Source organism: Acartia tonsa, chromosome 9, assembly GCF_053477335.1.
Source record: "Acartia tonsa isolate MP-2025a chromosome 9, ASM5347733v1, whole genome shotgun sequence".
Classification (NCBI taxonomy): Eukaryota; Metazoa; Arthropoda; class Copepoda; order Calanoida; family Acartiidae; genus Acartia; species Acartia tonsa.
In genome coordinates, this window is record NC_137268.1 from 29,553,560 (window position 1) to 29,575,970 (window position 22,411).

The following is a 22,411-nucleotide window of genomic DNA, read 5'->3' on the forward strand; positions in this document are numbered from 1 at the left end:
CAGTAATAACCACTCATAGATTTTGAAATCTGTACTAATTTCTGTATCTGTAAATAGTTATTTAGCCAACCCACATTGATCTATGTATTTATCATGTATATTTAATATTTAAATGTATTTCATAAGAAAAATTCAAGATTTAAAAATCCTAGATTCATGAATATCCAAAAATATTGGCTGAAAGGCAAGTCTACTAAATATAATTTCGACCAATATCTACAAGTTTCGTTTAACATATAGACAGGAAAAATTATTACAATAACCCCCCTCGCGCGTTTTTTTTCATGGTAAATGTATTTACAACATTTCTTGTTATGATTTGTTGAATTCATATTAATTCTCATGTTTGTATGCTTATAAAAGCAGGCATTAAGGAATTTGTAAAAAGATTCCAGAGACAATTATATACATAAATAGTGCAGCAATAGCAATATTAATAGTAGGTCCTCTAGTTATGTAAAGGACATCAACATATAATCAATCTCTTAATTTCTTAAATATTAAAACCTTTTTCTCGAAGTTTAACTTTATTCATACATAAGATCATCATAATAAAATAATTCATTAGTTTTGGCCAATCATAATTAAATCTATTCAGTTAGGTCTCTTAAGGGATAGGAAAATGGACGATAAATCAATGTACATCCTAAATAATGATTGACAAAATTTCCATTTCTGTGGGTAATATGAAAACTTTAAAACATGAAGTTTAAACCAACCAAGATTTAATAAAAGTACCCAAAGTTTTTAAGCCAACAAATGAGTAAACATGTTTATAAAACTTTGGGTACTAGCATAATTTACAGTCTAATGTCCCCAGCATGTAGTAGACATGAACAATGTCATTGGAATTATAGGTAAGCAATAACTAATTTTTCAGTATGGCTTTGAATCAGATTAATATACGCTGGATTAGAGGCGTTTCTCAGCCATACTAAGAAATCATGTATAGTATCGTATTAATGACAATGTTAATAAGATCAATTTGTGTAATGTCGACATAAACCGTTGAAATCGCTTGTCAACACAATGCCACTGTGTTTAACAAGGAAACACTAATTGACACTTTCCTTTATCCCTGTTATTATTTTATTTAACAGTGTAATATGCTTTAGTCACATGAGATATAAACAGGGAGGGAGGGGAGATTGGACTGGAAATTTCACTGGTACCCAATTTAAAAAAAAATCAATTATAAATGAATTTGGGGACTTTTATAAATATTGATTTTGTCCAAGATTTTCAAGCTGAATCTAAGGCAGGGGTTATCATAATTTGGGATGTTCATGAATTAAACGTTAATTTTTTATCTCTTCAGATCCATGAATATTCGACTTTTGGAGACTTCTTGGATTAAAAACTTTGGGTACTTATTGAAATTTGATTGATTAGTTCCAAAACAGTAGTGCCAAACCTTTCAACCAACAACTTCATTTTGTTTTTCATATGTGGATGTAAATCAATATATAGTTCCATAAGATGCCTTGGTTCTAGAGAAGCATCGTTACTGACAAGTGTAAAACCTTGACCAAATGACAGCCTAGTTTTATAAACCTATAATTTAAAATCAACCACCAAACAAATGCATTGAAAAAAATATATAAAAATTCTTTAAGAGATATGCAAGAAAAGCAATTAGTGATCTTACATAGATTATATATATGTAGAAATTATCCTAGGTACTTTTTCATGATTATTGTATTAGAAAACATAGGGATAATTATATAAAGCAGAAGTAATAGGTAGATTCACCTGTCTAGTTGTTTACAACCCGAACCTAGTAAAAGTGTCTGACTCTAATTATGACGTAAAAATAAAGTAGCCAATAAGAGGCCACTATAAATTTTACCATTGGTCAATTACAGTGTATACTGGCCTCTCATTGGCTAATTTTTTTTACGTCATAATCAGAGTCAGACACTTTACTAGGTTCCCCATGCACAGACAGAATTTCATAAAAAGGTCGTACAATCAATCAAAGGGTTGATTGTCTGATGGTTTAACCTAATATCCCCGGTGTTTGGAAAGAAAATGAAAAATTGCTCCTTTAATATACCTGACAATACAGTGTTATGGAAATCCACCTTACTCATACAAGGTGATTGATATTCTATCGCCATTGTTCTATGTGAAACAAGCATAAAGTGCAACAGTGCAAGATGAAAACATTAATCTTATTCTATTATGATTGTTCTATGTGAAAATAAGTGTAAATGCCACAGTCCATTATTCTATTAAATTATTGTTCTATGTGAAAATGCGCATAAAGCGAAATTTTCCAAGATAAAAACATTAATGTTATTCTATCAACTTTTTTTCAATGAGAAAACAAGCATAAAGTGCAACAGTGCAAGATGAAAAAAATTGTTGAAACGATTGAAATGAAATTATACTTCTGTTGGAATTATCAATAAAGACTCTCTCAACCATATAATATTTAGCATATGGTCTTAGAAGCGCAGCTACATAAACAATTTTTGTATTTTTTCTTTCATCCTATAATATACAGGGGTTTAAAAATTAGGAAAGCTTAACATTTGACCAAGAGTCTTTTTAGACTATATTATTTTTAGTTAAAGTTTTGATATAATTTAAAGCTATTTTTCTTACCTACTACTATAAGAAGTAGTGAGGTTTTTATGTTTGTCCGTTAAGATCTCACTATCAACTGTTTAAGTTCTTAAATTAAGGGAAGCTTATTATAAAGCCGGTGGTGGTTTTAGGCTATTTATTAGCAAATTAGAATAAGAGTTTAAAGAATTCAACCAATGAGGAACAAAAGAATTTAGAGGACAAATAGGTGTACATGAAACAGATAATTTTACAGTAGATTTACTATTAAAATTAACTTTATTTTAAAAATCTTTTCTTTTATTATACAAAGAATTGAAAAGAAATAAAATAAACATTTACAACTAATTGTTTATTCATTTTTAGGAAATCTATTTTATAGTTTGTTTGTAAGGAATAAAAAGCATTGATCATTAATGATATAGATAATCTATTACATTTGTAAACATTTTATATAAATTTTCATTGAAAATAAATCATTTCCTTAATTCTATTGTTCTGTAATATTTTTTAACTTTACATGTTATGAACATATGTAGTATATTTTTGTCTTTAATATTTTGATTTAACCCATTAGTTTTAACTTTTCAACCATTAAATATTTGTTTATGATTTATTATTCTTGAGCCACCCTAATAAGTATACCCTAGTAATCTCCAATATTTTTGTGCTCTTTTTCTGATATTTATCACCCAATTTTTATATGTTCTTTTTTTGTAGTGTGTGTGTTTTAAAACTTTGACAAACAGGCTTTTTTAACCGAAAAGGGTGGTACCTATAGCCAAACCACTAAATGTGATATAAATCGCTTCGTATATTACTTGTAGCTCTATAGATTACATGAGGTTATGTAGTTTTCAATTACGGATCGTATCAAAGTTCTAAAAAGTGTTCATCTCACTTTGGGCGTTCAAAAATTACATTTTTCATTTTTTTGTCGAAATAACCGGGTATTTAGAAAAAAAACGGGTTTTAATGCCGGCAGAAACCGTCCAAAACGGGTCTCAATGCCCGTTTGGCATTTATGGCCATGCCGAACCGGTTTTTTTTGCAACTTTCCTGTGCACGCCACTAGAGCAAAACAAAAAAATTGGAATTCCGTTTTGACCATTTTAAAGCTTCCCTGAGATTTTCAGCTCGATCGGCCCATAAAAGTGGCGCTCGGCACTAATGGGTTAATTTAACATATTGCCTGACAACCATATTCAATAATAATTTTTTTTTCAGAGATCTTAAAAGGGATAAGACAATTTGCAATTAATTGATATACATCCCAAATAACTACTTTTGTAGATTAAAGTTATTTGTTGAAAAAAGTTTGAACCAACCAATCAAGATTTAATAAAAGTATCCAAAGTGTTTGAGTCAACATTGGTAAATATATTTAATATGCATTGAGTATACTACTTTGGGTACCGATATAATTCCCCGATAATTGGTTTATTTCCTATCTATGACCATAATGTCTATTCTTTGTGTATGCTATTTTGAATGTTGATCTGACATTATCATCTAGCAGCTCGAGACTGTAAATCAATCCTTTCAAACCTTTTTCCAAGTGGTCATACAAAACAGAAAATAATCCTGAATTTATAATTTTATTGTGTGGGCAGGGGGATCATTAGACAGAAACTTTTACTGGTACCCCAAGTTTTATTTTTTTTGGTACTTTCATTTGTTGGCTTCAAAACTTTGGGTTTATTTTAAAAATATTTATTGGGTTGTTAAAACTAGCAATGTCTAAAAGTTTGAACCATTATCTTATGCATTAATATTCCTGAATATCACTAAGCAAATTTCTGTTTTTATATCAGAAGGGATGTGAACACCCATCAGACAACCAATCCAAAGAAAGTCAGAAAGTCTCGTGGAGTTTTTTTTAATTAAAGCTTAGACTTCCCCTGGTATAATACAAAAGAACAAAGTAAAAAGTTGTCAATTGCTATTGCTAATAATTACACCCAAATAAGGGGGGGGGGGAGTTTGTACTGTTATAGGAAATGAAAATTCATTATCAAATTTTGCCCTGGCCGTGTGGGCTTGTTTTTAAAGTTATCAACCTAATTCTTTTTGTAAGCTCTCTTATATGATTGGATCTACCTGTAAAATTTTGAAAATTGAATTTTGGGACTTTTCCTCAAGGGGCTAGTGGGGCAAAAGACCCCCCCCCCAAACACTAAAATTTTAGGTTATGAGCTTATTTTTAAAGATATCAAGCTGATTTTTAAAATAGAACCTGTTATTACATAGATGAGTTGACTAGCCACCCCATATTTCATTTTTGCACTTTACTTCTAGGGGCTTTTGGGGTAAAGCAACCCCCCAAAATACAAATTTATAAGTTTTGAGCTTACAAGTCCCTAGAAGTAAAGTGCAAAAATGAAATATGGGATGCCTAATCAACTCATCTATGTAATAAAAGGTTCCAAATAGTTATAAACCTTCCAAGGACCAATGCCATATTGTTTCTGTGGTTAGCGAGATTCTTCGGTACAGAGAGACAGACAAAAATCCCGTTACTTTATTATAATGACAATTATTTAAAAGAAGTTGTATCAACTTTTTTTTTATAGCTAGCCGGTCCTTTTAGTAAGTAGTAGATGTAAAATTTTTCATAGAATTCAGATATGCAATCGTTTTTTTTGTAGACCTCTTATTTTTTAAGTAATTTAAGTTTAAAAAAAAAAAAATTAAGTCGATTTTAAGGTACTAAAATGCAACAAAAAAAAGAAAGAGAATGGCCATTATGAACAAAAATAGTAAGATCTTTAATTTGACACCTTACTTTTTCAATTCTGTCAGGTAATTATTGAAAAAATCGATTTTTTTAAACCCACGAGAATAAAAACTTTGAACTCAATTTTATCATTTCACAAGTAAAAAAATATGGGTTCATATATACCTTTAGAATCAGAAAAATATTACGAATCCATTGTAAGCAAAATTGAAAAAAAAAGTTTACAATATAGTATATAAACTACAATAAAAGGAATTATATGAAAATATCATATTATATTGTACAGGCAACGTCTTAACTTTTGAATTGGGTATAAAAATGGGAAGGGGGTATAGAGGGGGTAAAAAAGGGAAGATGATAGTGTTGCCAGAACAAAAAATACAATTGGCCATTTTTATTTTTTTTTATTTTTTTACTTTTTTTCAATTTTGCTTACAATGGATTCGTAATATTTTTCTGATTCTAAAGGTATATATGAACCCATGTTTTTTATGTCTGTTTGAGAAAATATTTAGGTCTAAAGTTTTTATTAAACCGAGGTTAAAAAAATAGATTTTTTCAATAATTACTCAACAGAATTTTAAAAGTAAGGTGTCAAATTAAAGATCTTACTATTTTTGTTCTTACTGGCCATTTTCTTCTTTTATTTTGTTGCGTTTTAGTACCTTAAAACCGACTTAATTATTTTTTTAAAAAACTTAAATTACTTAAAAAATAAGAGGTCTACAAAAAAACCGATTGCATATCTGAATTCTATGAAAAATTTTACATCTACTACTTACTAAAAGAACCGGCTAGCCATAAAAAAAAAGTTGATACAACTTCTTTTGTAAAAACTCTGCACGAGTCATTTGACGGATGATGTCTCTTATCAACTCTACCTTTTATATTCACTACAGTTTTTTTTCCGTTTTCCTTTCACACAGTGGGAAAAAAACCCATAAAATTGGAAGAAAGGACAAACTAACAATAACTCTTGTAGAGTGTGTAAACTTAATATGGAGAACATTGATTTGTAAGTCTTAAAAATTGTACATAAATTTGTTTCAAAGCTGATTAGATACAAAGATCTGTTTAAGGAAATACATACATTTTTAGGACTTCATTATAGAGATGCTTTGCTTAAAACATTGTACCTTGTTGTCCTAGGAATTATTATTCCAAAAATTAGTTTACCTAATAGGATAATTAGGAGTTGCTAATGACCATAGGAATTACCATAGGAATTACCATGCAAAGTTTAAAATTAATAGGACAAAATGTCTAAATCAACGAAAAGAGCTAACCGTTACGGACGTACCGACCCTAATTTTAGATAAGCTGTGCTTTTAAGAAAAATAAAGTAACAATGCAATAAGTGCCATTGTCTAACCTCCTTTTAAAAACTTTAGACTTTGTTCTTGTTTAAAAATCTAGAATTTTTCCATTGTGCTATTATACAAATACACTCAGCCCCTATTTTTTAGATTTCACAGTTAAAAAAAGGGAACCATTGGTTGACATTTATAGTTAAACAAATCTGTCAGTCCGCCTTCTATTTTTAGCAGGGAGGGAGGGGACATAGGAATGTAAATTTTATTGGTATCAAAATCTTATATACACGACAGAGTTGTCCTTAACATTAAAACCATTTCAAATATTTTAACTTAAAATTTTTATTAAAAGATGAATAAATAAAAATCACATTATTTGAATAATTGTTGTACTTTTATTTTCATGATCTTTATAATTACGTACAGGGTGTCCCACTTAAAAACTTTAACAATCATTGAATTTCTTGGCAAAATAATCTAAAACCATAAAAAAATCCGCAAAATAAATATTAAAAAATCTGCAACCACTAGTATTTTAAACTTATTTATTAAGCATGGAGAAATGAAAACTAAAGAAATAAATCAAATTAACACCCTGTTGGTAAGTTGTTTATATCACAAAGTTTTTATCATTAACAAATTAATACATCTGGTACATATATAAGAATATGCTTTTGTTGGTGAATAAAAAATTGGGTGGTATCCCTTAAATTGCCTTCTTGAGCACAGAAACCCCCATTATCCCAAAAATTCAAAATATGGAGTGGGGGATATCTTTTGTTTGTTTATTACTCTAGGATATGTTAATTAAGTTACTGGTAAACCCTCCAGTGGTTAGGCATAATGAAAAAAACTACCCACCTCCTCCACTTAATTTACTTAAGGCTCGACTGGAATTTTAAAGTAAAGCCGGTTAGGTAGCACTCACATGGAATAGCTCACATTCTGAAGCTACTATAGTCCTAATTTATTGGTGTGTACGTTCTTCCAGTAGGATTGGAGGGGATGAGGTAAACTGGGAGTAGTTGGTGTATCGTTATATTAGCCAGCTGGAAGGTACATTTTATCAGGCAAGGAGAATCTCTCAAAATCCACATATTATATATCCATTCTTTCTCACACCCATGCTTAAGTAAACAGAATTAATTAAGTTCTAAATCTAGGTTTCTTCTTCTAATTTCACTCTTGATGGCGCTGATTTCATGTTTCTCTACCTTGCCCCAGGTTCTGACCAGGCCAAGGCATTTCAGTACACCACATTTCTAAATAATGATATTACCAGAAGCTAACCAATAACACGCTAAGAGTTTAAGTTAAAAAGCATAGTAGATTTATGTCAGCAATGTCTATAAATAATTCAACCTGATTCATTAGGTTTTTATTCTTTAAATTCAGTTAATGGCATATAAACACAGCTGAGCCCCTACAAAAGAACAGAAAGCAATTTGCTAGCAGACGTAAAGGGTCTCTTCAAATTAGGGCAGGTGGTTGTCTGGTTTATACATCTATACTTATACATTTATACACCGGGTTTTATAATAATTATTGTAAAGAAAAACAATCATAATACCAGTATCAACGTATTTGCTGCCATCATTGCCAGGTAAGCAGAGTTCATCAACTCAATCTTCTCCAGGTATTTCATAGGATTCCAGGTCACCAGAGAAGATACAAAACCATCATCTACAGCCTATGCAATAGAAATTTTGGATCATGGAAAGAAAAAGAAAGAAGCGGATTTCGTCGTATTTTCAAAGTAGTTTTTGAGATGTTATTTTAGGTTAGGTTAGGCAAGTTTTAATGATTGCCCCACAGGGTTAAAGCCCCTCACTAGATCTAGAAATAGAAGAAAAGCTACTGTGAAAATACAACGAAACCCCCTACTTTGTTTTCTTTCCATGATCCGAAATATTTATATGAAAATTTTCATTTAAATAATAGTTAGATAAAATTTTTAATGAAAAAGAACTGCAGTTCTTCAGAAGAAATTTATATTTTGATATTAGTGGAAATTTGTCTATAAAACGATATTATACATTATTTTTCAGTATGACTGAGAACCAGGTCTAATCTGGCTGATATTAATCGATTTCGAAGCCATACTGGAAAGGAGATGAATTACCTGATGCATCATGTTGATTCTAAGCTGCTTGAGCCTTCTGCTAAAGTAGACAATGTACTTGATAATACTGAATTGGACTGAAGTGGTCGGTACAATATTCACTGACTCAAGGTGATTGAATGGGGCTGATGATTTATTCACCTCCTAATTAGCAGTGCAAATAAGAATTATGAGTTAAAACTCAAGTGTTTAATTTATTGAGGACCCTTTTAACACTTTTTAATGGATTTATTATTAATTGGATCTTGCACCAGATTATCATGTACTCTAAAAAAGTGAAACTTGTAACTTGCTAAAATAAAGATCTCAGCATCCCAACCCCCTTTACCCCATCCCCTCCTCTCCTACTGGATGAACAAACTGACCAATAAGTGATATCCACATTGGCAACCTAAAATGACGACAATTTTTCATAAGCCACTAATGACACAATGTTTCATTTTGTTCTAATCTTTCAAAAGTAAACACATTTTTTTAAAAAAGAAAAACATAAGATATTAAATACTTGATTATATCTATAAAATTATTTTGTAGAATTGTACAAGGTTAAATCTGCAAATTTGCAATGCTATCCTGTTCTGTGCAAATAGCGGTCAGCTTATCAAAATCTGCATTGTCTGGAGTGAAGTGACAACATGCTTAATTTAAGGTCATCAAATTGTTTTCTTGAGAGTTTGTGCAAATGAATTTAAATTAACTGATATAACAAGAATTAAGTTAAAAACACTTTGAATTAGGTGAAAAACAAGTTATTCCTAAAGATTAGGAAGCATTAAATTATATTCTGATGCAAATTCACATGAAGCTAAAACTTTCCTTTAAATACTATGTGAGTATTTGAGGTATCCTTATAATAAATTAAAAGGATGTCTGTGTGTACTGAAGGATCTTGCTAAACTCTGAACTGATATGGTTCTCTTTTACAGTGTAGTTTCTCGTAGGTCTTGGAAAGGTTTTTAGATATTTGAGGAGAGGGTACCACCACCCTCCGAAGAGAAATCACCAAAAATAAAAAAATATAAAGCGTGCGGATATTTTTGGTAAATAGCTGATCTTAACATCTTAACTAGAAAGGACATATAGTAATGAAGAATTCTAATATTAAAGATATTAGTGTTGTTATGCTGTTAAAAATTTTCATTTATTTTGATGATAATCCTGCCTATTGTGATGGAGTTGAGATTGACACACCCATTACCGATGATTATTATAGAATTCAGGTTGATTTCATCCAGGTTAACAAGCTAAACAAAAATTATTTCTGCAGATAAAATACAATTGGAATACTTTATACACAACCAACGGATATGTTCCAAGATCCTAGGGGGTTAGTACTTGAGGTTAGGAAAATAGCCTAAAAAAACAAAAACAAAAATGTATAAAACTGCACTAGGAAATGTTTACAAATTCTCAATGACATTGACAAATTTATTAGTAAAAAGAAACTATCAAAATTTACTCTAATTGGAGATACAAATATTTCTTTTTCAAATCCTTCTCATAAAACTAAAGCAAATGCTTTTCTAAATATAACAGAAAAATGTAATTTATATGATTTAGCTGCTCATTTAAAGCAAGATATTAAATATTCTTGGCGTGGACGTGGTAATAGAATTAATAGTATGTCTCTAATTGATCACTGTTATACTAATGTACCTAATTTTATCAAAATTGATTACAAATTTAATTCCTTTTCAGATCACAAATCTCTATTCATTGGGACAAAAACCAAATTTAAATATTGTGCACCTTCCTGGAAAAAATTTTTATTTAATAATTCTGAATTTCAAAATCTTATGAAAAAAGAGTCTATTTCTTTCCTTTTTGACAATGCTGATTTGATTTCAAAAAGTAAAGGTGTTGAGTTTTATTTAAATAACCCAAATTTAATCGAATTTGATCTATCATTTTTAAACACTGTATATGAAGAAACTTCTGTTCTGTTTGTTTTGTTGAAACATTTAAAATTACATCATGACAAATTTTATTCCAATTTTCGTCTTAAAAGTTATCTTAAAACCAAAAAATTTGATGAATCTATCTCCCAAATCTTAGAAAAATTAAAAGCTTCAACAATCAACAATACAGAAGAAATCGATATTTTATATAAACAGCAAAAAGAATATTTTCTAAATCTCACACATTCTCGCTCTGAAACTATTTTTATGAGAAACTTGCTACTAGATGGAAAATCAAATTCTTATACTTTTAGCCATTGTCGACGTAAATTTAATCAAAAACATTGCATAATGATTAATGACCAATTAAACAATGACCCCCAAGAAATAGCTAATCATTTGAGTAAATTGCATGCAAAAACAGTTTCACCCAATTCTATACTTAACTATGATTTAGATAGTTTCTTACAGAAATTTCACCTGTCAATTGATCAAATTTATCCTCAGATCTATAATCTAACTTCCCCTATTTGTACTGTCAATGAATATAAGGATGTTATCAAATCTATGAGTAATAATAGTTCTCCTGGGTTGTCCTCTGAACAAAAAATTTTATTTCAATACTTGTTTGATTTATTGCCTAATTTCATGACACGAGCTCTAAATCAACTTCATCTAGTTAAAAACATTGATAATTCTCCTTTTGCATGGATTAAGGATAGGAATATTGTTTTCATAGATAAAAAAGGAACTGATCCCTCACTAGGACAAAATAAACGTCCTATTTCGTCTATGGAAACACTATATAAAATACAATCTAAATCTTTAAACAAAAAGGTGATTCCATATTTGAGCAAAATAATTTCAAATGATCAATTTGGCTTTACCCCTAAACGTCATATGCACTCTGCAAGTGTTTCTACTATTGCAACAATGAATTACATTCAATCCCATAATTTAGACAGCCAACTTATCAGCTTTGACATTCAGCGTGCATTTGATCGTATTATACCCGAAGTGTTACATAAAATAATTAAACATATATTTCCTAATGGAAATTTTGCTCAGACATGGATAAACCTTACTTCTAAAGGCCGTTTTAGAGCTAAAGTAGAAAATTGCTATTCTGAATTTATTAACATTATCCTTGGAACACCGCAAGGAGGCCCAAGCGCCGCTACTCTATTTAATATTTTACATCATATATTTCCTTCTGTACTTGATTCTATAGTTTTTCATCATATCTCTTTGAAAATAAGTAAAAAAATGTTAAAATCTTTAGCATTTGCTGACGATACTTGGAGGTTTTATTGTATTCGATTCTCGAGGGATATTGAAAAACTATATTGCATGCTTAATGAATTAGAAAATAGTACTGGTTTAAAAATAAACTTCTCTAAAACTAAAATTCTCGTCCATGGTACAATCCCACCAAATCTTAGCAAAATAGGAACTATTCAATCTAGCCTTAAACATTTGGGTATCCATTTATCATTTGATATGAAAAATGCTGCCCAAATCACTTATGATGAATTATTGAATAATTTGAACAAAAAAGCAAAGTTTCTTCCCCTTAGAAATAGTTACAATATCTTCAAACGACGTAATCTTTGCATGTCTTTACTTAATTCAATGTGTTTCCATATTTTTCGTGTTTACTGTCCTAATATTGAACAAATAAAAAAACTATGGAATATCATTTCTAAATTCTTGTGGTCTAATAAATCTATGGATGGTATATCACATCGTTTCAAAGTCTCAGAAAAAAGAATTGAACTTGATTTTGTCAATGGAGGATTAAAATTTTTAAAACCAGAAAATCAAAGTTTATCTATTTTTATTCCCAGTTTACTTAACACTCTACATCATGCTTTTATCTATCCAAATTCAATTCTAGGAATTATTTTTCGTCACAAACATGTAGATTTAAATAACCTTTTAAGTAACTTTGGTTACTCTACTTTTCTTCAAAATAAGAACTCCATTAAATCGATATACCCTAACTGTAATGATAGATATTTTAATCAAATTATATCATTTTTAAAAGATTTGGAAACTAATAAAAACACTTGTTTAAAAATTTCATTAACCTCTACTTCTATGCTTAAACACAAATTATCATCAAATGAAATTTCCCTTCTTAAACAAAATAATATCATTACAGTTGCAAATATTTTTGACCACAGAATAATTGGAGATAGAATTATCATACTTCCTACTCTACATACTAAAATAACAAATAACCCTGCATGTACTACTCTAGTTAATAAATTAAATGTTTTGAAATCTATTGCATCCCACTTTCCAGTAGTCACCAAAAAAGAGTTTATGAATTTAGGAAAACCCCTCATTAACCTAAACAATTTTAATCCACAAATATTTTCTCTACACTTCAAAATCATGTTAAGAAATAAATTCAAAAAACAACATCCTGCAATAAAAACTCGTTTGAGAGATGGTCTATTTTTCCCTGACACTCAGTCTTTTGAATTGAGTTTCAATAAATTATTCTCTCTTCCTCTACCCCTATATTTTAAAAGTTTCTTTTTTGAACAAATATGCCGCACTCTTGTATCAAAACAAAAACTAGGTCTTTTTGGTCATAGTGACTCTACCAAATGTAATCTATGTAATGTAGAAAGTAGTATAGAACATTCATTATTTTTTGCCTTTACCCAAAATTCTTTATAAATGCACTTGCTTTATATTTAGACTATTATTTTAATAATGATACCCCTGAATTCATTTATCTCAAAGAAAATTTTTATCTTTTTAATGTTTGGTACCCTATATTTGCTAAAAATGAAATATTTTTTCAACTATCATTGCTAATTCTAATTGCCAAAGATCGCTCATTAAAAATTAGTAAAGATGAATGTTTATCAAGATGGACCATTCTAAACGGTTTCTCTCAATCATTGTTTGTTGTAAAATCTGCTTTATCAATTTTAAATAATATGGGTCTAAATTCTGATTTTCTTAATGATTTTCTTGAGTTTCTATTAAAACAAAAAAATAATATCTCATACTTCAAATGTACATGATTTATATTCCGTAATTCGTAATTTATCTATTATAAACATTTAAAAATACATAAATTCATAGTTTGTTTCATGTTTAACTCGAAATAAATTATATAAAAACAACAGGAAATACATTAAATTAGTGCAAGTAACTTCTGAGATCTTTAACTTCAGACAAAAAAAACCTTACTATTTTATACACAATTGAATAAATGAGTATTTTGGTTATTAAATATTCTGGATTTTTCTTACAGACCTATCTTAATAGTGAAACTACCTCAAAAGAATTAAATATTACACAATTAAAATTGTTCCTTGTACAAAAACCGAAGCAGCTGAAGAGGTTAAGAAAACACCAAAGATATTAAATGTTTTATTTGCCAAAGAATCTTATTAATTTCTGATCTGGACTTTTATGTGCAAGTGCATACAAAACCACATTCTGTTCCACTAATTGTAATCCTTATACAAAAGGATCTGTTTCTGTGTTTCTGTCTGAGGTGTTTAATGCGTAGCTGCTAGTATTACCTGTAAACTATGAATGTTAGTTCCATGTTGAAGAATGGAGAAGAGAGATTGGCTGTAGAAGTCTGCATTGGATACTGATAACTCATGGATGTTTCTCATTTCTAAAACCAAGAACAGTTTTTTTTGCATCGTATTATAAACAGCTTTCCGCGGATCGGGGCTAAAAAAACTTGTTTTAATCTTATAATTACATTTTTATATTTGTAGAAAACTGTATGTAATAAGATGCTAGACATAATTTTTCGTATGATATTAATCAGTTTCGAATGAATACGAAAAAAATCATTAACCTACACAATAATAGTTATTCAATTAATATATCTATATTATATAGCAGTACAATTTCTATTTGTCTGTTTAAACCTAAGGATCTTGGTAACCTGTGAACCCAATGAGCTCACCTCTTCACGGAATAAATACCAGTTCTGTAGTGGTTTTCAGGGACACCTTAACCCTCCCCCTACCCCCGAAAAAAAATCTTCACGCTCAAAAAATTTGATTTGCCATCAAAAGAATTAAAATAACTTGCCTGTAAGAGCTATAAGATTGTCATCAGGGGCACTCCTTCTTCTGCGTCCATTGAATGAGAACCCAAACTTTTTCAGGTTAGGACAGTACACTTGTAGGAATGACAACTCCTGTCCAGTGATTGGTCCTGTAGTCAATGATTTCTTTGGAAGTGAAGTACTATTAATATTTCCAAATTTCTTAAACTTAGGCTACAGAGAATGCGCAGGGAACTAAAGGGATAATACAATGGCCAATATATTAATGTTCATCCCCAATGATGATAAACTAAATAACCCTTCTGTAGATAAAATTAGTTGTTGAAACGTTTTTAACACTCAACTTCATGAGCCAAACGATTAAAATTCACTATAGTTCCCAAAGTTGTTAAGCCAAGGAATAAGAAAACTTTATTGAAAAACTTTGGGGATTAGTGTATTAAGCTCATTGTCCCCTCTCTCTCTCTGAAGAATACGCATTCCTTGTTATTGGGAAGATAAAAGACCCAGTCATGATCATAATTTTATCAATAATGATTTTCATAGTTTCTACAACTGGAAAAGTATGAGGGATACTAAAGATTCAGAACAGTTTCATCTAATTGTAGTACAAACAAGGACCATGAGGAAAAAATTGGCTTGTTAATTGATGGTCTTTTTCAGAAAATATAAAAAAGTGTAACAAAAAGGTTCTCTACGAAATCATTCCTTGACAGTCCACACTCTCCAGTTTCAGTACTTTGGGAATACTTCCTACAGATCTGTGGTACAGGGACCACTTGGAGTACAGGGTAGTCAGAACCTCACCAAATGCATCACAACGCCCCAAATCTCTATTAGCATGAATTGGATGATTTAACATATTTTCAAAGGATATATAAAAAAGTAATGTTTTCTGTCCGTACCTAAGATTTTCTAATGAACTGATTTATGAACAGTTGACATAGGTTCCAGCAGGGTTTCAGGCTGATAATTTTTAAAATCTAATCCTAGAATGGTTTCGGGCTATTGTTTTTCTTTCCCTACCCCTTTCAACACTGAGCTTTAACATGCTAGGTTAGTTAATTAAAATAGTTAATAGGATAGTTAATTTAAAAAAATTTATAATATCTTAGTGAAGTAAATCAAGCTTCACGCAGGTGTTAGGATAGTTTAAGGCTATGCATTTATTTTAGGTTGGTTTTAGGGTATTATTCTTCTCTAACTTAAATCTCTTAGTTAGGTGAATTAAGCATTAATTTGAAGCTGAAAAATTTAAAATCTACAATAGATATATGTAGTGGACAAACATTTTGACAGGGGAAAATTTGTTGTTAATTAAGGTTGCTAAATTGACCTCATTTATAGGTCAGTTCGTTCATCCAGTAGGAGGGGAGGAGATATGGTTATCGTTATTTTAGCCAGCTGCAAGTATCACTTTATCAAAGTACATGAAAATCTGGTGCAACATCCAAGTAATGACGTATCAATTAAATGAACTCATTCCTAAGATCGGGAAGATTTCTGATGAGTTCAGCATATCCATACGGAGTTATGGGGGGTGTGGAGTCAAGATACAGACTTCGCAATTTCTTCAGGTTGTTTATGCAGTCTATGCTCTCATCATCTGACATTTAGGGTTTATACAATTGTTGTAAAATATTTGAAGAGGCATGAGCTATATGTAACTCTGCTCACAGGGCGGGGACCCTGTCCTGATTATATACTGGGTCTTTGAAATCAGCTAATAGGGACAGAAATATAAACACACACATAAAGCAATTTGATAGCAGACGAAAGGGTCTTTAACTCTTGGGTCAGGTAGTTGTATGGATTATACATCTATACTTCTACATTTATTAAAACAAAATAACAAAACAAAGCTTTATTTCAATATCTTCTACGTTGTCTAGTAATTAAAAAGATCTTTTGTAGCATTAAATTTTGATTTTAATTGTATTAACACCTATTACTGTATTCAGTAAGGTTAAACTTGTTAATTCTAAACAGTAAAACAACATCTTTTTTATTTTTAAGTTGTTTATTTCAATCAGTTTTTCTTTGTTTGATGTCCGACAAAAACTTTTTAATCTCAGTTCATAAAAGAGTCGGAATTCATCCCAAGTCTACCAAAATATTAACCAGTTTAATGAGATAAATTTTACTTTTAAAAAGGTACAAGATTGGATTTCAAGAAAATGTTGTTTTCCTGTATTAAATGTTGATATGCTTTTAATAGTTTCTTGGTTAACATTAGATAGGTGAAGTGCTGTTAACTTGTTCAAAAATTGCAGCTCCATTCCTAAGAAAATATAAAATAGTTTGAACTTACTTTAATGTTACGAATGGATACGCAAATCGAGGCCTCTAGGGAAAATTTACCACACCCCATTTTGGTTTTAAAAATATAGAATATTTTTTGGTGGGTTATTTATTTCTTGGAGTGATTTCACTTGGGATGGTTAAATTAGTTAAAGACCTTCCCAGGACCTTTAAGAAACTAAATTGTAAAGGAGAACCATATCGGTTCAGCGGTTAGCGAGATCCTTCGGCACACACACATACATAAAGATATACACAGATCCGTTAATTTAAAAAAGATGACCTGACATGTCGCAGGTTTCAAACAGATTATGCACCGTACTGTCAAGTTTTCCATAGTTCAGGGTCTGCAGTCTTTCCATATCACAAAAATATGTTGATAAACTTTTCATTATGCATGGAGATACCATCAAATCTAAAATTATACACTTTACCTTAAGATTAAAGTAAAAGAATAGCGGGGGTAAGGGTTAAATAGTTGTATGTTCAAGGGGTGGGGACCCTGTGCCGACTTTCACTTGGATCTTTGCATATCAGCCAATAGCGTCGGAAATATTAAGCCAAGTCCCTACAAAAGAGAAGAAAGCAATTTGCTAGTAGACGAATAAGGTATATACATATATAATGGGATATACATCTATAATTATACATTTATTAGTTTTTTTAAAAAAGAATAGAACAGAAAATCGTAAAACTTGTTTGATGTTTGATTCAAAATAGCTGTGTCTAAACCTTTCAAGAAATAATTTATTGTACAGCAGAGGTAAGTTTGTTAATTATTATTGGGGGTGTAAATTAGGGGGTCCTGTTGTGCTGTAACCAAGCTCAATTGTGTTTGACTAAAACTTTAAAAATACAAGCACTTTGAGGAAAATTGCCAGATTCATATTTGCCCCATGATCCTATCCCAGTAACCCTGAAGATGATGCACACTGACCTGAAATGTCCAAAACTTTGACGGCGTCGTTGGCGACAATACTGACCAACTTCTGTAAAGTTTCGTCCAGCAACCAGGTTAGCTGGCGGTCAATACTGCTCTGAAATAAGCAAAACTAATCATATACGCGCAGAGATAAGACAAAGGACAATAAATTGATATACATCCTAATTGATAATTATATATCACCCATTCTGTAGATTATAATTATTTTTCTTATCCCTTAAAATCATTGGACATAAATTTTTTTGTCAAAAAAATGACGAGGTCTTAATCTTTTTATCTCCTGGTGCTTACCCCAAAGGGCCAATGGAACATCCCATTTTTATCTATTTTTAATAAATAAATTCAAAAATAATTTTGCTCTGTGCCTAAACCTGCTAGGACTATAACTGCGGTGCTCAAACAAACCCTACGGGACTACCCACCACCCAAAATAACCTAACTTAACATGCCACGAAGAAAAAAAACTAACAACCCCCCTCTCTTATTTTCTATTTATTTTCAAAAATAGAAAATAGGGGGGGGGGGGTGGTTCAGTGCTCAATAGGCATTTTATGGGAAACTGCCTGTTTAGTGTTTACCTGTTTAGCAATCACCTCACGTTCGTGGAAAGGATTTTTTAGCTTTCTTTCGCTAACAAGCTTTGATATGGTGGAAATCAGGTCTCTAAAAAAATAGTTCTATTGTATTAAGATGTATTACACTAGATGATCAATCAGTCATAAAAATCCATTAAAGTTAATATGGAATTTCTAACAGATGAAAATCATTGTTTATATTTAATTGTATACGATTCGAGTATGGATGAAAAATCTGGGGGTTTTTTCAAACAGAATTGTGCTTAATTTCTTAACAACAATTTGGTATGATTTTTTTCTACATTGTGTTCTTATTGGTCTTGATAAGAGATTGATTATCTATAATTTCTAAATTTAACTCTATTGTACATAACTTTTGCGTTTTTGAAGTTTACTGACAGTTATTTATCGTATCGTACTATAGACAGCTTTCCGTGGATATTAAAATGAAAAATTAAAAGATTAAAACAAGTTTGCTTAGCCTCCAGGAGCCGAAGGCCCAAGCTAACAAATCTTGTATGATTTTTAATTATGGCTGATAACCGGTTCTAATCAAACGGATATTTATCGGTTTCTAATACAGAGGGAGGGGGGACAATGGGCTTTATTACACTAGTCCCTAAAGTTTTGTAATATAGTTTTCTTATTCGTTGGCTTAACAATTTTGGGGACTTTTTGATTATTTTGATTATTTGGATCACTAAGTTGAATGTTCAAACGTTACTACAACTAATTTTAATCTTCTGAGGGGGTAATTTTGTGTATCATCATTGGAGTTGTACATCAATATATCGGCCATTGTCTTATCCCTTTAGATCCCTGGGTTTCTAAGCTTTACAGGAATAGTTATTTCTATTTCCGCGGATATAGAATGTACAATTATGAGATTAAAACTAGTTTTTTTAGCCCCGAGGTGCCGAAGGTACCGGCTAATAAAAATTGTTTAAATCTTATAATTGTACATTTTTATATTCGTAGAAAGCTGGATATAGTACGATGCTAGACATAGTTTTTTCGTATGGATGAGAGCCGGTTCCTATCCACCGGATTCGAATGAATACGAGAAAATTTCTTACCGTGTTAATCTATAATGAAAATGTGCAGGAATAGAATAAAATAATCTTTCTTTATATTCACATATAAACAATTCAATGTTATAATTAATTTTTCTTTTTGGGACACCTGCCTCATACTGAGTTTTAACTTTATTTAACAAATTATGTATCAAATTTTGGAGATTTATAGGTATTAATTGAAGGCATATGTCTTCTAGATTTTTAACGCATTTTTTTGTTGGCATTTTATGTATTTTTTTTCACTTATTATTTATAGAATGTATCTTTTATCTTATGCAAAATTATACTAAATATTTTTACGACGAATGTTTTGAGTGTGTCGCAATTTTGGCGAATGGCCAAAAGCGTATTTTATACATTTTTTCTATAAAACTTCGCTTCCCCTATTGTGTATGTCTGTCTGTCTGTAGAAATATTAGTACAAATGTAGTATGTGATTTCTTTATATAGTCCCAGGAATCTAAAGGGAAAAGACAATGGCTGATAAATTGATGATACACAAAAGAACCCCTTTCTTATCTTAGATTACAATTAGCAGTTGAAACATTTTAAACTCTACTTAATGAACAAAGTAATTAAAATTTAATATAAGTCTACAAAGTTTTCACGGCAACGAATTAGAAAACGTTATTATAAAACTTTTGGGACTAGAGTAATGAAGTATTAGAGAATAAATTCTTTTCTTTATTTGTTTTGGCTATCTTTATCCTTTTATATTAATATTCTGTAATTTTTGTAAATAGCAAAATTAAATTTTAATTAAATACTTTTCCAGTAAAGTATGGCTTTAAAACTGATTAATATCTGCAAGATTGCAGACAACTTTCCACGAATATTAAAATAAAGATCTTTAAATTAATACTAGTTTTGTTAGCCCTGTTCTTTGGCAACTCGGGCTTTTCATTTTAATATCCGGGGAAAGCTATCTATAATACGATGCGATAAATAACTAAAATATTCAAGTCGCCTTTTTTATTTATTCTTTGTTTAAGTTAAAAATATAGGTAAGTCGGTCATTCACGCCCATTGTTTATCAGGGAGGGAGTGGATATAGGGCTGTTTATTACACTAGTCCCCAAAGTTTTATAATCACGTTTTCTTATTTGTTTCTTAACACTTTGGGAAAAGGGAAAATTAATTGGATTGGTTAATTCATAAAGTTGAATCACTAATTACAGAATGGGTAATTTTATTTATCATTATTGGGACGTATATCAATTTATCGTCCATTGTCTTATCCCTTTAGATCCCTGATTGTTTTTAGTTGTGTTTATGCTTTTGCTTTCCTTTTCCTAAAAACATTTGTTTGTGCGCTCTTTTCTTTGTTTTTACAAGGACATTAATGTTCAAAACACTAACTAGTCAAAAAAAACTTGCAGATTCGCCCCTAGCATCTAGTTAAGAGTTAAGACTCTAGGGGGCTTGTTGTCGCTTCGGGTTCTAGACCCATCCACGCACCTTAAAACATACTCCGCTTATGATTGCGATGTAAAGCGTCCATTCGCCCATTAAACAACCAACCCTTTGATTGAACGACCTAACTGTGCATGGTAATGAGTTGCGCCTGTTTTGGGCTAAGGAATTTCACGTACCTGACATAGTAACAGTAGGAACTATTTCTAACGATTGCATAATTTAATTCAACTATAGAAAATTTCATAATATTGTCGGGGTAATTTCAGGGCAAACTTCCTTTTTGTATGAAATTGAGGGGAAGTGGGTATGAAGGGTAGAATTGATATTTATTGCATCGTATTATATAGACATTTTTTTTTGCAAATAGTAAAATATAATTAATTGATCGCAGTTTTGTTGTCCCTGAGAGGATTAAGGCCCAGAACAACAAAATAGGGATTTATTCTGTTATTTTTACTTATTTTCCTTGGAAAATATTTAAAACTGAGAATAATTTTGATTAAAAAACTTTTAACAAATCTAATATTATGTTAATTTTATTTTTCAAAATGAAATATGTGGACAATTTATCAGTTAAGATTGTAACTGCTTCCAAAAATAGGTTGGGTTCTACATTAACCCATCAACAGTAAAAGCATCACATTAACCCTTAAGAGACGGCTTTCTCAACCATACAAAATTATACTAGAGACGTTACATAGCACAAGTATCTATAGTAAAGGCATTCCATTAACCCTTTAGAGACGGCTTTCTTAACCATACAAAATTATACTAGAGACGTTACATAGCACAAGTATCTATAGTAAAAGCATTACATTAACCCTTTGGTGACGGTTTTCTCAAATGCGTTGCGTCATACACGAGACGTTACTTATTACAAGTGAGAATGAGGGAAATACTTTGGTCAAATTACAGGCACAAGTAATTATTGTAGTAGATAAAAGACATTTATTAAAATTAATGTTAATTAATCATATTTAACCCTCAGAGATCGGGGGGGGGGCCGGGGGGGGGGATGGGAAGATCCCCCCCCCCTCTAGTTTTTTCAATCTCATTTTTTTGTAGGTAAGATGGGGAGCTGTGACTTCATGACTTTTTAAGTTTAGTAATTATACGTCGGCAAGAGTTGATTTTATTAGGATATCTGGTCTGTGTCGGTCGGAATGTCCGGTCAAAGTCGGTTGGGTAGCACCAAAAAAATTCTAAATAAATCTTAATTTCTACATTATGACTTTTGTGTTTAAGGTAGAAACCTAATTTTTTTTGGTAAATACTAAGATATCAATGACCTTCTGAGAAAGTGGTGTTATGACCGGATGACCGCTCCCTGGCCGACTTTATGACCGATTTCTTGTCCGGCTTTTACTATAGACATATATCATAAATATCGTGGCTTCTATTA

The 22,411-nt window shown here is 30.8% G+C and overlaps 2 protein-coding genes across 2 annotated transcripts; both read right to left on the reverse strand.

Moving 5' to 3' along the window:
• Positions 1-6,953: 6,953 nt before the first annotated feature.
• LOC145328734 (uncharacterized) lies at positions 6,954-15,659 on the reverse strand. The gene is made up of 8 exons (XM_080172551.1): positions 15,405-15,659; positions 14,722-14,845; positions 14,193-14,293; positions 9,906-9,987; positions 9,315-9,381; positions 8,744-8,885; positions 8,192-8,311; positions 6,954-7,883 (listed from the first exon to the last, which is right to left on the reverse strand). The coding sequence occupies exons 1-8, from the start codon at positions 15,558-15,560 to the stop codon at positions 7,764-7,766; spliced, it is 912 nt and encodes a 303-aa protein (XP_080028677.1). The 5' UTR covers positions 15,561-15,659; the 3' UTR covers positions 6,954-7,763.
• Positions 15,660-16,000: 341 nt separating this feature from the next.
• On the reverse strand, positions 16,001-19,877 carry LOC145328735 (uncharacterized). The gene is made up of 7 exons (XM_080172552.1): positions 19,594-19,877; positions 18,521-18,605; positions 17,937-18,036; positions 17,283-17,414; positions 16,887-16,979; positions 16,644-16,679; positions 16,001-16,304 (listed from the first exon to the last, which is right to left on the reverse strand). Exons 1-7 carry the CDS (start codon positions 19,815-19,817, stop codon positions 16,168-16,170), a joined length of 807 nt encoding a protein of 268 aa, XP_080028678.1. The 5' UTR covers positions 19,818-19,877; the 3' UTR covers positions 16,001-16,167.
• Positions 19,878-22,411: the final 2,534 nt, after the last annotated feature.